General features: G+C 38.0%; 1 protein-coding gene across 4 annotated transcripts in view; it reads right to left on the bottom strand.

Annotated features, from left to right (window-relative positions):
* The window catches only part of KLHL2 (kelch like family member 2), a 115564-nt gene that overhangs the window by 77883 nt on the left and 24150 nt on the right, over positions 1–13531 (bottom strand). For 3 of the 4 annotated variants that reach the window (XR_004671261.3, XM_034959371.4, XM_034959372.2), the window contains one exon: positions 6558–6679. The exons of the other annotated variant lie outside the window; for it this stretch is intronic. Coding sequence is in view for 2 of the 3 variants with exons in the window: in XM_034959371.4 (XP_034815262.1) it covers positions 6558–6679 (122 nt within the window). In the remaining variant the exon portion in view is untranslated. The remainder of the gene's footprint in view (positions 1–6557; positions 6680–13531) is intronic. 4 annotated transcript variants of the gene reach the window in all.

Below are 13531 nucleotides of genomic sequence, written 5' to 3'. Positions count from 1 at the left end.
CAGCCCTTACCAAGTCTCTTTCTAGACTAGCCAGAAACATAAGAGCTATAGGCTTGAGTGTTCACCCAGGGCAGCTCTTCCTGGATAAAGGCACTGCCATCAGCCTAAGAGTATATGCTACCACCACTACCAACACCACGAAAGTCCTGCGGCCAGGTTCTCTGCAGCATCTTATTCAGACCTGAATCTGTAACTCACCTCTAAACATTTCAGTTTGGACTGCATGCTACCCTCAGTTTTTTTTTGTTGTTGTTATTTTGAGATGAAATCTCACTCTGCTGCCCAGGCTGGAGTGCAGTGGTGCGATCTTCGTTTACTGCAACCTCCACCTCCCGGGTTCAAGCGATTCTCCTGCCTCAGCCTCACGAGTAGCTGGGACCACAAGTGTGCACCACCATGCCTGGCTAACTTTTGTAATTTTAGTGGAGATGAGGTTTCACCATGTTGGCCAGGCTGGCCTTGAACTCCTGAGCTCAGGTGATCCGCCTCCCTTGGCATCCCTCCCAAAGTGCTGGGATTACAGGCATGAGCCACTGTGCCCAGCCTACCCTCAGTTTTAAAATTATTTTTTGAAAATGTCAAAAAACACACACACACAAACACAAACAGAAAAAAAATACTTGTTGAGTGCTTGCTCCATCAGGTCAGTGCTCCTACGCCTAGCCCTATTCATCCCTAGCTCAAGCTCCAATGCCAATCAGAGGTTAAGCAACTTAGGCAAGGTCACATGGCACTTAAACAGCAAAGCCAAGATCCAAACCCAGTCTAAGTATATACTCTATTCATTACGCTTTGTTCCCTGTTCATTTTTTTTTCTGTTTGTTTGTTTGTTTTTGTAGCACCAGGACCAAGTACTTATCAGATATTCCATCAATGACTGTTTAACTGATAGGGTGTCTTAAATATTTTTAAGACAGATTTTTAAAACAAATCTCCACCTAATGGGAATTTCATTTCAATATTTACCCACACAATATAGAAATACACAAAGCAAAAGCACTCTTCACCAAAATCTACTTTACCTACTCACCTGATGAACCAATTCTCTCCATGCCCTCAGTAACTACATTCTACTGTGCTTGCACACGTCTGCTCCTCCAGCTGGGATGCATTTTACCAACTCATACATGTTGGATTTGCTCCCACATCTGTTTATGACACTTGCACTTATTGAAATTACACAATTTAAGTAAATGAATTCAATGAAATGTGAATGTAAAAAGAGCTCTTTCTATGAAAACTAAGTTGGCTGCTTTGGAGTGGCTTGATCAACGTGTTACTGGAAAAAAAATAAATGTTTTCAATCCAATTAGACATGGGAGGAATGAAAGAGAAACTGTATAATTCAAAGAAGATTTTGCATTGAGATTTCAAGTGTCTCAGTTCTTGCTGCACTTAAAAAAAAAGCCTGGAAATTATAGTTGGTGCATGATTATGGTGTGGTTTGTGCAAAAAAGGACATGTGGCTCTTGAAACAGCTTACCACACTTAGTTTTACAAACAAAGATTGGAATACAATTGTAAACCTACATGTTTGAGGTTAAAATATTTAGGGTACACATGTATTCTGTTTTGGTGATTTCCCTACTTTGGCTGGCTTTTTATTGATTAAGCCAACTTAAAGCTTTTTCAACTATGTCAACAGGCCTGGTACCATGTAAGCCCCTCCATGTGATGTCCTCCTTCCGGGAACATGCAGAGTAAAACACTATCTACACAGCATACTCCTAGCAGTTGTGGTTTGAAGTAAAACAACAACAACCTGCCCTATACCACCAATAAAATGGACACACTATGTTGAATTTTCTACTATACTGAGACTGTGTTAAACATTTAGTCTGTTTATTACCAATAATTGATTTTAGATGTCCCTTGAAAAACTCTCATTTAAATTTTGTTTCATTTCTAAAGAGATAGAAAGTGTCTGTCTCAAATAATTCCAATTCATCCAACATATATTTCATGAATTTTTTAAAACCCATCCATTCAAAACTGTCAGATGTTTCTCAAATTCTTCTAGATGATAACAGTTCTAATATGGAAAGAATCTGTAGATGAGTACTCATAATATTAATTTAGGAATAGAGAGCATTTACTTTCATGGGCACTGTTTATTAACAGCATTACCTTTGTTTGTAACACTTACATCAAGTGAAAAACTCTTACCTACTTTTAGGAAGCCAAAACAAATACCCAAAGGCGGAGAAGTCAAACTCATGTAACAAAACTACAAATTTAGCAATGAAGTAAATGCTTTAAGAAGTTCAAGATCCTTTAGGATTCTCCAAAAGTGTTAATTAACACATCTAATGACATAGCATGTATCTTGAATAATTTTTGGATCGTGAAAAAAAATTTTCAGTTATAAAGACATTTACATTTTTGAATTTATAAACTCTCTTTGTAAGCAATACTAGTTAATGATGATTTAATAGTTGCTGTGTGATGCTGGGCAAATTATTTAACCTTCTTAAGCCTATTTCTTCAATCACATTGGGGTAACACCTATCTTATATGGAGGCAAAAACATCAAATGAGCTACATATAAAATGCTTAGCATATAACTAGAGATATACTCATGTGAAAATCCTTCATACACGCACATACACACACAGACTCACACACACTTATATATTTTTTATATCTAAAGCCAAGTATTCTTGGCCAGGAGTGGTAGCTCATGCCTATAATCCCAGCACTTGAGGAGGCCAAGGTTGGTAGACTGCTTGAGGTCAGAAGTTCAAGACCAGCCTGGCCAACATGGTGAAACCCCATCTCTACTAAAAATACAAAAATTAGCCGGGCGTGATGGTGCATGTCTGTAGTCCCAGCTACTTGGAAGGCTGAGGTGGGAGAATTGCTTGAACCTGGGAAGAGGAGGTTGCAACGAGCCAAGATCACACCACTGACCACAGCCTGGGCAACAGAGCAAGACTCTGTCTCAATAAAATAAAAAAATTTAAAAATTTAAAAATAAAGCCAAGTATTCTTAACAGTGGAAGGTGGGGCAAGCAGCAAGGTACATGGATTCTCTGAAAGTATATTGAAAATGTATGCAAAACTTTGTGCAGATAAGCTAATGTGCCCTTTCCTTAGAAAAGGGTTGACAGTTTTTCATCATATTCTCAAAGGTGTCCATAACCACCAAATGTCAAAGAGCATACTTTTCAATAGCCTTTGACTGTATTTTCTCTATTTCCCAGATTTATGCAGTTCATAAAGTTTGCTTTGAAACTCTAGACACAAGTTAAATTTTAATTCACTCAACAGCAACAACAACAAAAAAGTTGAATTACAAGTGTAGTCATAGGTAAAATATTGGTTCTCCTTTTATCTCCCTTTAAAAAAAACCTGTAAATTCATTTAGCTCAAATTATCCTCCAATTCTGCCATAAATAAAACCAAATATCCAAACTTGAAGCCAAAGTTTAAAAACCTAAACAAACAAAAAAACAACAGCAGCAACAAACACACAAAAAGCTAGGAAACCTGGAATGGCCAAGAATTAAAGCCCTATTGCTTGTATAAATCAGAAGGGACTATAATAACAATAGTCCCTTCTTTGGAGTTAATTTTTTAAATTACTCATTCCCTCATTCTGACTCCAAGTTAACAACCTTCACTTCAAATAGGTATTATATTGTTTAAAATTAGTGTAATAAGGAGACCATATGGTATCATGGAAGAGACCCTACACTAGTAATCTGGGAAACCAGGGTTATGGCCCTGTTCTGTCGCCAACTGACTGCCAACAGATGGCTGGACCTCAGCATTCTACGGCACAGTGATTCTGCATCAAAACATGCAATCCCAAAGATACTTTCTAGCCAATATTATACTTTACTACTAAAACAGAAACTTTCAAAAGGGAGGTCACCTGGTAAAAGATTTGAGTCTAGGTCCAGTGAGAAAAATATACCACCACCAAGAAACATTTGAATTACAGAAACTTCTGTTCCCACTGTCAGCACCTTCAGGGCATATAAATTCAGAGCATGGCTTCCAGTTAGGGCCACTTAAAACTTCAGCTTAACATTAATAACAACAGACACCTTCTTCTTTAAGGTGGACAGCACTTTACAAGAAAGATTTAACAAAATATAGATTGACAAAAAATATACAAAGCAGGAAATAGGAGTCTGGTGTATCTTTACATGGTATAGTCTTATTTTTTTCATTGAAAAACACATGTTATGGAAAAAGTAGCTACTTTTAATCTAATTTATTTCTCAACTGCCTTTTCCAAAACAAGTATTTTTCAATTGAAAATAAAAGAAAGCTTTACAAACCATGATAGCCCTATGCTGAAGAGATATCCCTCTCCCTCTTAAAAACTTAAAAACAAAACAAAACTATACAAATGTTAAGCATTTAATAAGCCTGCCAAATGTAACTCTTAGAATGTATTCCTGCATATTCTAAAAGCTAAGCAATATATACACAAGAGGCAAATTAGGATGGCAAGAGTTTTCTGAAAGGCTGTGATGACTAATATTTCAGGACTGGAACATGATAGTTATTAAAAGAAACATGAGAGGTGTTCTCCTAATTCCTAATAGGCCCATGTCCCCACCACAAGAACTACTACAAACAACATCCAGGGCTGAATTCACACAGTTTAGTCTCTAAGGCCTAAATGAGTTTTCTCAATTTTCTCCCATGTGGCCCATTATGTGAATCAAAGAAATCAGTAATTCATTTGTTGAAGGTCAAATATAAGGATATAATGAGGCCCATGCACTAAAATAAATAAAAAGAATGAACAAAAAGAAACCAAGATAAACTCTTGTTGAAAACAATGCCCCAGAATCTAGCAAATAGTCTAAATGTACCTAAAAGACCAGAACGAGATAACATATTAGTTCAGTGATGTCATGACATATACCAAACACTTTCTTCCATGTTAAAAAAAAAAGTTCATCTAGCATCTGATGCATACATTTAGAAACAACCCCAATATTGACCAAGGTTTTTCAAATGCCTTAACTCATAACTGGAACTTCTAAGCAAAAGCTAATGAGGCCATCTGGGAAAGATCACCAGGAGGCCTTACTACTGCCAGTATTTCACATGGAACAATCGATAGCATGTCTTAACAAGTGCAAAGATTTCAGTCTCCGAATTCATTCTGTAGCATATTTCAACTAGTTAGCAGGGATAAGGATTGAGCCGACAACTTCCTATTTGTGCAAGTAGAATTTAAAGATTATTTCTTAAGAATTTAGTCCTAGTTATTTTTGTTGTCCTCAAAACACAGTGTCCCTGTTAGAAGGAATATAAATAAACACACATTTTCAGATGGCAATTTGGCATTGCTATCAAAAAATTAATATATGCATGTACTCTTTGATCCACCAATTCCATTTTGAGGAATCCAGCTTATAAAATTTGGGGATGCAAATATAAAAATGTCCACTCATTGCACTGGTTTTATAAAGGTGAAAAATCATACATATATATATATATATAGCTGATTAACATGAGTTAGACCCATATACACTAATGTGTGAAGACCCCTAAGACACTGTTCAGTTCAAAAAGCAAGTTTCAGAACAAGTATAGTATTTCTTATGTAAAAAAATTGTGTGTACGTTTGTGTGAATAAATGCATGGAAAACAGTCTGAAGGGATTCACAGTATATAACAGAAGCTGCCCTCTAGAGAAGAAGAAGTGAATCAATCTATGTGGACTGGGGTAGGTTCGAAGAGAAGGTCCGTTTTCTAAAGAGGGATTTTCACCTTTTACTCCACACCCATCCGTATTATTTAAACATTTATGTAACACACATAAAACATTTGTTCTTTATAGAAAATAAGATGCAATATCAACTTTTACCTAAACTCCAGAATCACTTAAAGAGGATGCTCAAATAGTAAAACAAAGAATAGGCTGGGCATATGGTGGTTCACACCTATAATCCCAGCACTTTGGGAGGCTGAAGAGGGCGGATCACTTGAGTCCAAGAGTTTGAGATCAGCCTGGGGAACACAGTGAGACCTCTCTACAAAAAAATAAGAAAATTAGCTGGGCATAGTGGCACATGCCTGTAGTCCCAGCCAAGTAGCTGGGAGGCTGCAGCGGGAGGACTCCTTGAGCCTAGGAGGTCGAGGCTGCATGATCCATGATCACACCACCACACTCCACCCTGAGAGACAGACCAAGATCGGGTATCAAAAAAAAAAAAAAAAAAAGACAGAAATAAAGAATATTGGCAGTCAAAAACATTCTTTGTAGACTATATCCTTCCAAGGAATAAAGAAAAATTGTGGGCAGCATCAATCAACAGTTATAAATGAATATGACAGTGTTTTCATGAAAGAACAAGCATCATTCAGAGAACTAAAGGATTTGTATCTCAAATCTTAAAGAATATAAAAGATACTGAACTCAGAAACATTACTAAAAAGGTGTAATCATTCCAAATATTTTTTAGAAATACAATTTTCACAATGAATCCTATTATTTTGGTGCAAATTGTATACTGTGTGGGTGTGCTTTTTTTATTAAAAAAACTGTATGCATAAAAAGCTAGATGGTGTGAAGTGTTTACTCTTACCTGTACATTTTCTTCTGTAACCTGAATTTCTGCAGTGTAAACGTAATCAATTAGCATCCTCAGGGTCCAGCCATCTACCTCTTTTATTCTAACTCTCTTTGCTCGGCTCTCACTCATCTCACCTAAAACACAAAGGAATAAGAGTGATGTTACAGCAAGACACTGCTGTGGAAGTTCCAATGCCAATGTAGATTGATACATCTTCTTGCCACTCACTGTATTCAACAGGCAGCATAATCAGCCACTTTTTGCAGGCCGAAAATACTCCCCTTCCTCTTCCAAAAGCTCACCTGAGCAAATCATAAAATGTACTTTTGTTACCCACTTGCACCTGAAAATCATATCACAACAATGAACGTGCCATATGTCCAGCTGCATGAACTATTCTTGTGGCTATAGGATCAGTAGCTGAGGCTGTCCCTGCTTTTGGGCACTTGTTGTCTTTATGGATTTCCAGTCATGACTAGAAGAGTAACGATGTTACTGCCTTTGGCTAATAGCAATGAACAGCTGCTGAAAAGGACCCACCTGGTTAGCATTACTCCTTCAACAAACACACAAATGCCTGCCGGGGCATGCACAGCCTGCACCAGACACAGAGGCTCCACCCTCAGTGAGAGGTCACAACCCTCATGCCAGAGACAACGAGAAAACAAATTACTTATGATGCTTAGAGAATGCAAGGCATAACAGGGATCACAATAATAACAAAGAGTTAGTCAATAACAAAGCTTGTTACAGAGATCTTCTAGCTCAGATTCAGTTCCTGTTTGTCAACTGCAGCAACTTCACACTGAAGTCATTTCCATACCAGCTTTACTACTAAAACCAGGTATCCTTCTACAAAACTGCCTGCTAAAAAAACAGTACAAGACTTTCTTCCTAATACCCACTTGTGGAAAAGAAATAGGGAAGGAGGAAAGAGAAGGGATGGTCCCTAAGCCAAGGAGACTTGGGGAGAGTAGGAGGCAACTTTAAGCACCGAGGTGTGACAACATAAGTGAACTATGATACATGGAGACATAAGCAATTGAATGGGGGTGGGGAGGGATTCAATTAAAAACTAAAAGGACAGTCCAAGAATAATGCTGAGGGTCATGGGCAAAAAAGATTTGGCTCTAGAATTCACTAAGTTTCAAAGGTAAAAGAAGCATGAGAACGTGCCACTATTCATCACCTTCACTTTAACCCAGCATCTCTTATTAAACCATAACATAGCCTCAAGATTTCTTGAAAGCTCACTTCTTTTTCTGATACAATGCACTGTCAGCGACCATAAACTATCAGAAAAGTCTATGGGAAATCATAATTACACAAAATTCCTTTGTAAACAAAACCCTGGGAGAAGAGAAATAACAATAGTGGTGTACAAAACTGCATGCTTCCCTGGAGATTATCTTTGACAAGATCTCAGAAAGAAGCTGTTCATCTCAGAGCTAAAATATCCCAAAAAACTACCCTGCTACTTCCCAGGAAGAAAAACATCTCTTTGTATGACAAGGGAAGTAGGAGAGTTAATGAGAAAGATGTACCTATACCTACATAGCAGGACGAAAGGGGACTGAGTTGTATGTCTGGTGCTACAGCAAATGTTTTTCCCGTGCTTACAGAAAGGGGGAAAAAGGAAGGTCAAGGAATACAGAAAAATAAGTCTTCAGCCACATATAAGGCACCTTTCTCTATCCTATTCTTGCTGGATCCTGTGAATAGTTGGGGTATAAACTGATAGTCTGTATAAACGGAAGCCTCTTTTGTGCCAAAAGTTAAGACATTCCGGTGATTCCCACTTGGACTTGAGACAAGGGCCATAACTGATTCACCTACAGAGCCCCAATAATATGCAAAGCCCTTCAGGGCCTGGGGCCACATGAGCACAAAGCCAAACAGCCAGTACTCAGTTAAGCGTGACTTACCTTAGGCAAAACCAAGTGGGACTTTAATTTACATGTATGACTGAAAAATAATTAGTTCTCTGCCAAACAGTTTTTAATATTATAGTTTTTAAGGTATTGCTATAAGATGCATTTTGCTAGTTCAAATATTTGTGATTTTTAAGATTATTTTTCTCCCCAGAAAACTGTATCTGCTTCCAATAAATTCAATTTCAATTATATACTGTTTTGAAAACATTTTAATATTTTTATATTAATTTACAAAAACAGTAAGAAAAATAAAAAATGTGCCCATGACTGTACTAATGGTTTAAAAATTCTAATTACTATGAATCAAAGCCCATACTAAAGAGTATTGTAAAAGTTATTTATATCTAATTCCAGTTGTTACATTATTACCTTAGTTTTTGCCCTTTGCTGTGTTTTCAGAGGAAATCTTTAAACAGTATGGCTTTGTGAGATTTCTGATTGCTAATGCATTTTAAAAACTATGAATGAGAGTCAGGTGCTGTGGCTCACTCCTGTAATCCCAGCTACTAGGGAGACTGAAGCAGGAGAATCACTTGAGCCCAGGAGTTCAAGACTAGCCTGGGCAACACAGCAAGACTCTGTCCTATTTAAAACAAACAGAAAAAAACTAGGCTACCCAATGATACTGTACATAGTTTATCCTTACCATTTGTAACCTCCCATAGTCTCTATAGAAATTATAGTTTCTTGTTTATGTTTTGATCACATAACTCTGAGGTTATATCAGAACTCTGAAGCTACATTATGCTATCCATACAAACACCTATACTAAAAACCTCAGTGAGAGTCATCCTTGATTCTCTCCTCTTCCTTACCCACCAGTCCCACAGTTCACTAAAACTTGCAGAACTAACCTTGGATAGATCTCAAATAAATCTTCTCACCTTCTCACCACTGGGGATCCTATAATCTCTTGCTAACACCAATGTAGCCACCTCCTAATTATTTTCCTGCCTCCAGTACTGACTCCACAAATTTGAGCACGGAGTTCAAAAATCCTTTGGTTTCTCCCAGTCCAAGTACACATGTCCAGCCCCTGATTCATTATCTAGCCTTCTCTCTCTCCTCCCGCTATTTCTAAACTTGAAATACATTATTGAGAAGCTGTTTGTTGTTTTCTACAGACACCAAGCAATGTCTTACCCCTGATGCTCTTGTTGAACATTGTCCTCTCTGTCTCCCCACCCACTCATTTCCCAGGCTAATCTCCACTGGAACCTCTCTAGGTAGCCTTATCTGTTGGTGGCCCAAGGCTGGATTAGGTACAGTTGGGTGGGTACCTCATGCAAATCCACTCTGTCATAATCAACTCTTTACCTAGTTCTCCTCCTCTGAATTCTTAAGCTCACTGAGAACAGGGATGAAGCCTTTCTTATCTCTGTATAACATGTCTGACATCTAGTAGATACCCAATAAATACTGGTTAGATAAGTAAATGACTAGATGAATAAAAAGTAAAGCAAGTGCCAATTTAAAATGTAGCATTTTGGCTGGGCACAGGGGCTCACGCCTGTAATCCCAGTGCTTTGGGAGGCCAAGGCAGGCAGATCATGTGAGGTCAGGAGTCCAACACCAGCCTGGCCAACATGGCGAAACCCTATCTCTACTAAAAATACAAAAATTAGCCAGGCATGCTGGTACATGCCTGTAATCCCAGCTACGTGGGAGGCTGAGGCAGGAGAATTGCATGACCCCGGGAGGTGGAGGTTACAGTGAGCTAAGACCACACCACTGCACTCTAGCCTGGGTGACAGAGAAAGACTCTATCTCACCAAATAAATAAATAAGTAAATAAATAAATAAATTGAATAAATACATAAAATATAGCATTTTTACTTAACATAACTAATGGCACTTTAAAATTAGTCTTAAACACGGATAGTCTAGCTATGTAGGATTTCAGTCAACATTTATTGAACATCACTGTACATTACAGAGTGAGCCAAGCACTTTCACTAGCAAATACCACATCATCTCTACCTTTTTTTTTGAGACAGAGTCTCATTCTGTTGCCCAGGATGAAGTGCAATTGTGTAATCACAGCTCACTGCAGCCTTGAACTCATGGCCTCAAATGATTCTTCCGCCTTGGCCTCTCAAAGTACTGGGATTATAGGCATAAGCCACTGCACCCAGTCTCCTATCCACTTTTATTGAGAAAAAAAAGGAAGTCCTCCAAATCATGAAAGTGTAAGAACACATATATGGCTAAAAACATTTCCATCTCGCATGCCTATAGTCCCAGCTACTCAGGAGGCTGAGCGGGAGACAGAGGCTGCAGTGAGCTGAGATCATGCCACTGCACTCCAGCCTGGTACAGAGCGAGACTCCATCTCAAAAAAAAAAAAAAATTCCAACTCAAGGATCTTTAATCAGGACTCCTGAAGCCCAACATAAACTGGTAACTTCACTTATCCATTGCAAAATGAATTTATCCAATGAATAAATGAAAAGTGAATAGGTTTAAAAAGATAAACACTAAAATTCATTTCATTTTAAAAATTCTATGATTCTAGTTTCAGTTATTTAGCACACAAAACATCTGAAAAAAAAATAAAAGTGTAACACAGAAACTCTGACTATGCTGAAACTCTAAGAAATAAATAACAAATTTATAGCTATGTTTAATAAACAAATCTTATTCCATTACTTCGCAAGTTCCACTTGTCATCTACTCTAATCACTACCACCTTTTTGTTCTTAGGTTACAAAGCAGTTACTGACACACAGGCATTTTCAATTTGGCAAGCTGACCTGGGTGGCCCACCAGCCATTCTCTATGATGGTCAGAGTATGTAACTCTCCAGTTCTACAGCAAATCTAAGACCAACATGGTAACTGCATTGCCCTGCCAGTTTTGGTCTGGTTTGGGTAACTTCTGAGAAAGGTTTCTTAGCTCCTAAAAGACAGAGTCCTCCTTCCTTGAGATGTTGGGTCCACTCTTGCAGGCATCTTTCATTTAGGAGAGGAACAAACCTTAGGATATTTTTATTGAGGATAGAAGGGTAGAGAGACAGAAGAAGATTCTTGATGAAATTTTCAAGCTGTAGATCCAATCATGTCTGGTGCCCAGCCTGCTTTCTTAGTATTTAAACCAGTTTGAGTGGCGTTTGCTGTTACAGGCAGCCTAAAGCATTCCAACTTAAGTTCTTTGTGCAACATTCTATTTAATTTTTTTCAGAGCCATCATCAATACCAGAAATTATCTTTTGTGTGTTTACTTACTGTCTAACCTTTCTTCTTCTTCCTAACTATAATCATGAGAACAGGAACTTATCTGTTTTATTCATCACTCTAGTCCCCAAAGCCTAGGACAATGCCTAGCAGAGAAGATTCTCAATAAATATTCCTTGATGAATGAAAGCATGAATCTTAGACAAACATAACCATGTATATAGCTTTTTAAAATCTTACTTCTTAGTCACTCAAACAATAATCTGTCTTTTCCTATTCTAATTTATTTTACTGAATCATGTTCAATATGACAAAAGAAATCAAAAAGCACACCAAAAACAGGCTAAAAATAAAAATTTAGTATTCAGTACTTCCCACCAGATTTCAGAAATGTTAGCCTGTGGCACAAATAAATCTCAAAGTATGTGTTAAGCAAACAGCTTTCTAAATGCCACATTTGTAACCAAGAAGTAATCTAAAAACACGAGAACCCAATTTGGTATGCTCTTTCTTAAGTAACAGTTAAACAACTTGGCCTTGCTCTAAATAGGCCCATACTTCACAAAGTAAAACCCTGTGACTACTTCACAGAATTACTTTTCACTTCCCTTCTCTACTCAAATACTTGGAACTATGACGAGTAACAGAATTATTTCTTAGGTGATATAATTTAAATGAAAACTTCACCTACAGTTTATGAGATTAAAAGTAAGACCCAACAAAGAACATCTGCATATTCCCCATTTCCTAATAGGTTAGTCACAGGAAAACAAAAGAAGAGTAGGGAAACTCCCTGTCCCTGAGCAAGAGAATGTAAATGTACATGATGTTTGGTGGAATGAAAGCATCCAATGGTCTACTTGTTAACCTCACCATAATTTTTACCAAAAAAAAAAAAAAAAAAAAAAAGCTTAACAGGGTTTCAGACCATGAAAAACAAAGAAACAAAGTACTCATACTCTGGCAAATACTTAAATGAGTCTACATACACTAAATTACCTAGACCCAATCCCCGTGTCTTCTTTTTTTCTTTTTCATTTTTTGAGACAGGGTCATATTCTCACTCTGTTGCCCAGGTGGAGGGCAGTGGCATGATCTCAGCTCAGTGCAACCTCTGCTTCCTAGGCTCAAGCGATCCTCCTGCCTCAGCCTCCCCAGTATCTGGGACTGACTATACAGGCACATGTGACCATGCTCAGTCAATTTTTTTAAAAATCTTTTTAGAGATGAGATCTCCCTATTTCTCCCAGGCTGGTTTAGAACTTATGGGCTCAAGCAATTCTGCCACCTTGGCCTCCCAAAGTGCTGGGATTACAGGCATGAGCCACTGCGCCCTGCCTTTATCTTTTTTTTTTTTTTGAGACAGAGTCTTGCTCTGTCGCCCAGGCTGGATTGCAGTGGTGCTATCTCGGCTCACTGCAAGTTCCACCTCCTGGGTTCACGCCATTCTCCTGCCTCAGCCTCCCGAGCAGGTGGGACTACAGGTGCCCGCCACCACGCCCGGCTAATTTTTTTTCTGTATTTTTAGTAGAGACAGGGTTTCACCGTGTTAGCCAGGATGGTCTCAATCTCCTGACCTCGTGATCTACCTGCCTCAGCTTCCCAAAGTGGCCTTTATCTTATCTAATTTCTGCCAAATTGTTGGCTAAACAGTAGATTCAAAAGTAGAAGAAAAAAAAACAGTACAAAGATTGCTAAAAAGTCAAATAACATCTACTGCTGAAAAACCATAAAAGTTTAGCCTAAATAATAAGCATATAGAAAGATGCTTGACATCATTGGTCATTAGAAAAATGCAAATTAAAACTACAATACTATGCTACTTCAACACCCACTAGAAGGGCTATAATTTTTTAAAAAGCGGTAGCAAGTGTTGGCA

The sequence above is a fragment of the Pan paniscus genome, chromosome 3 (assembly GCF_029289425.2).
Source record: "Pan paniscus chromosome 3, NHGRI_mPanPan1-v2.0_pri, whole genome shotgun sequence".
Lineage (NCBI taxonomy): Eukaryota > Metazoa > Chordata > Mammalia > Primates > Hominidae > Pan > Pan paniscus.
Note: the sequence above shows the minus strand (reverse complement) of the source record. Positions and strands in the feature narration are given on the sequence as shown.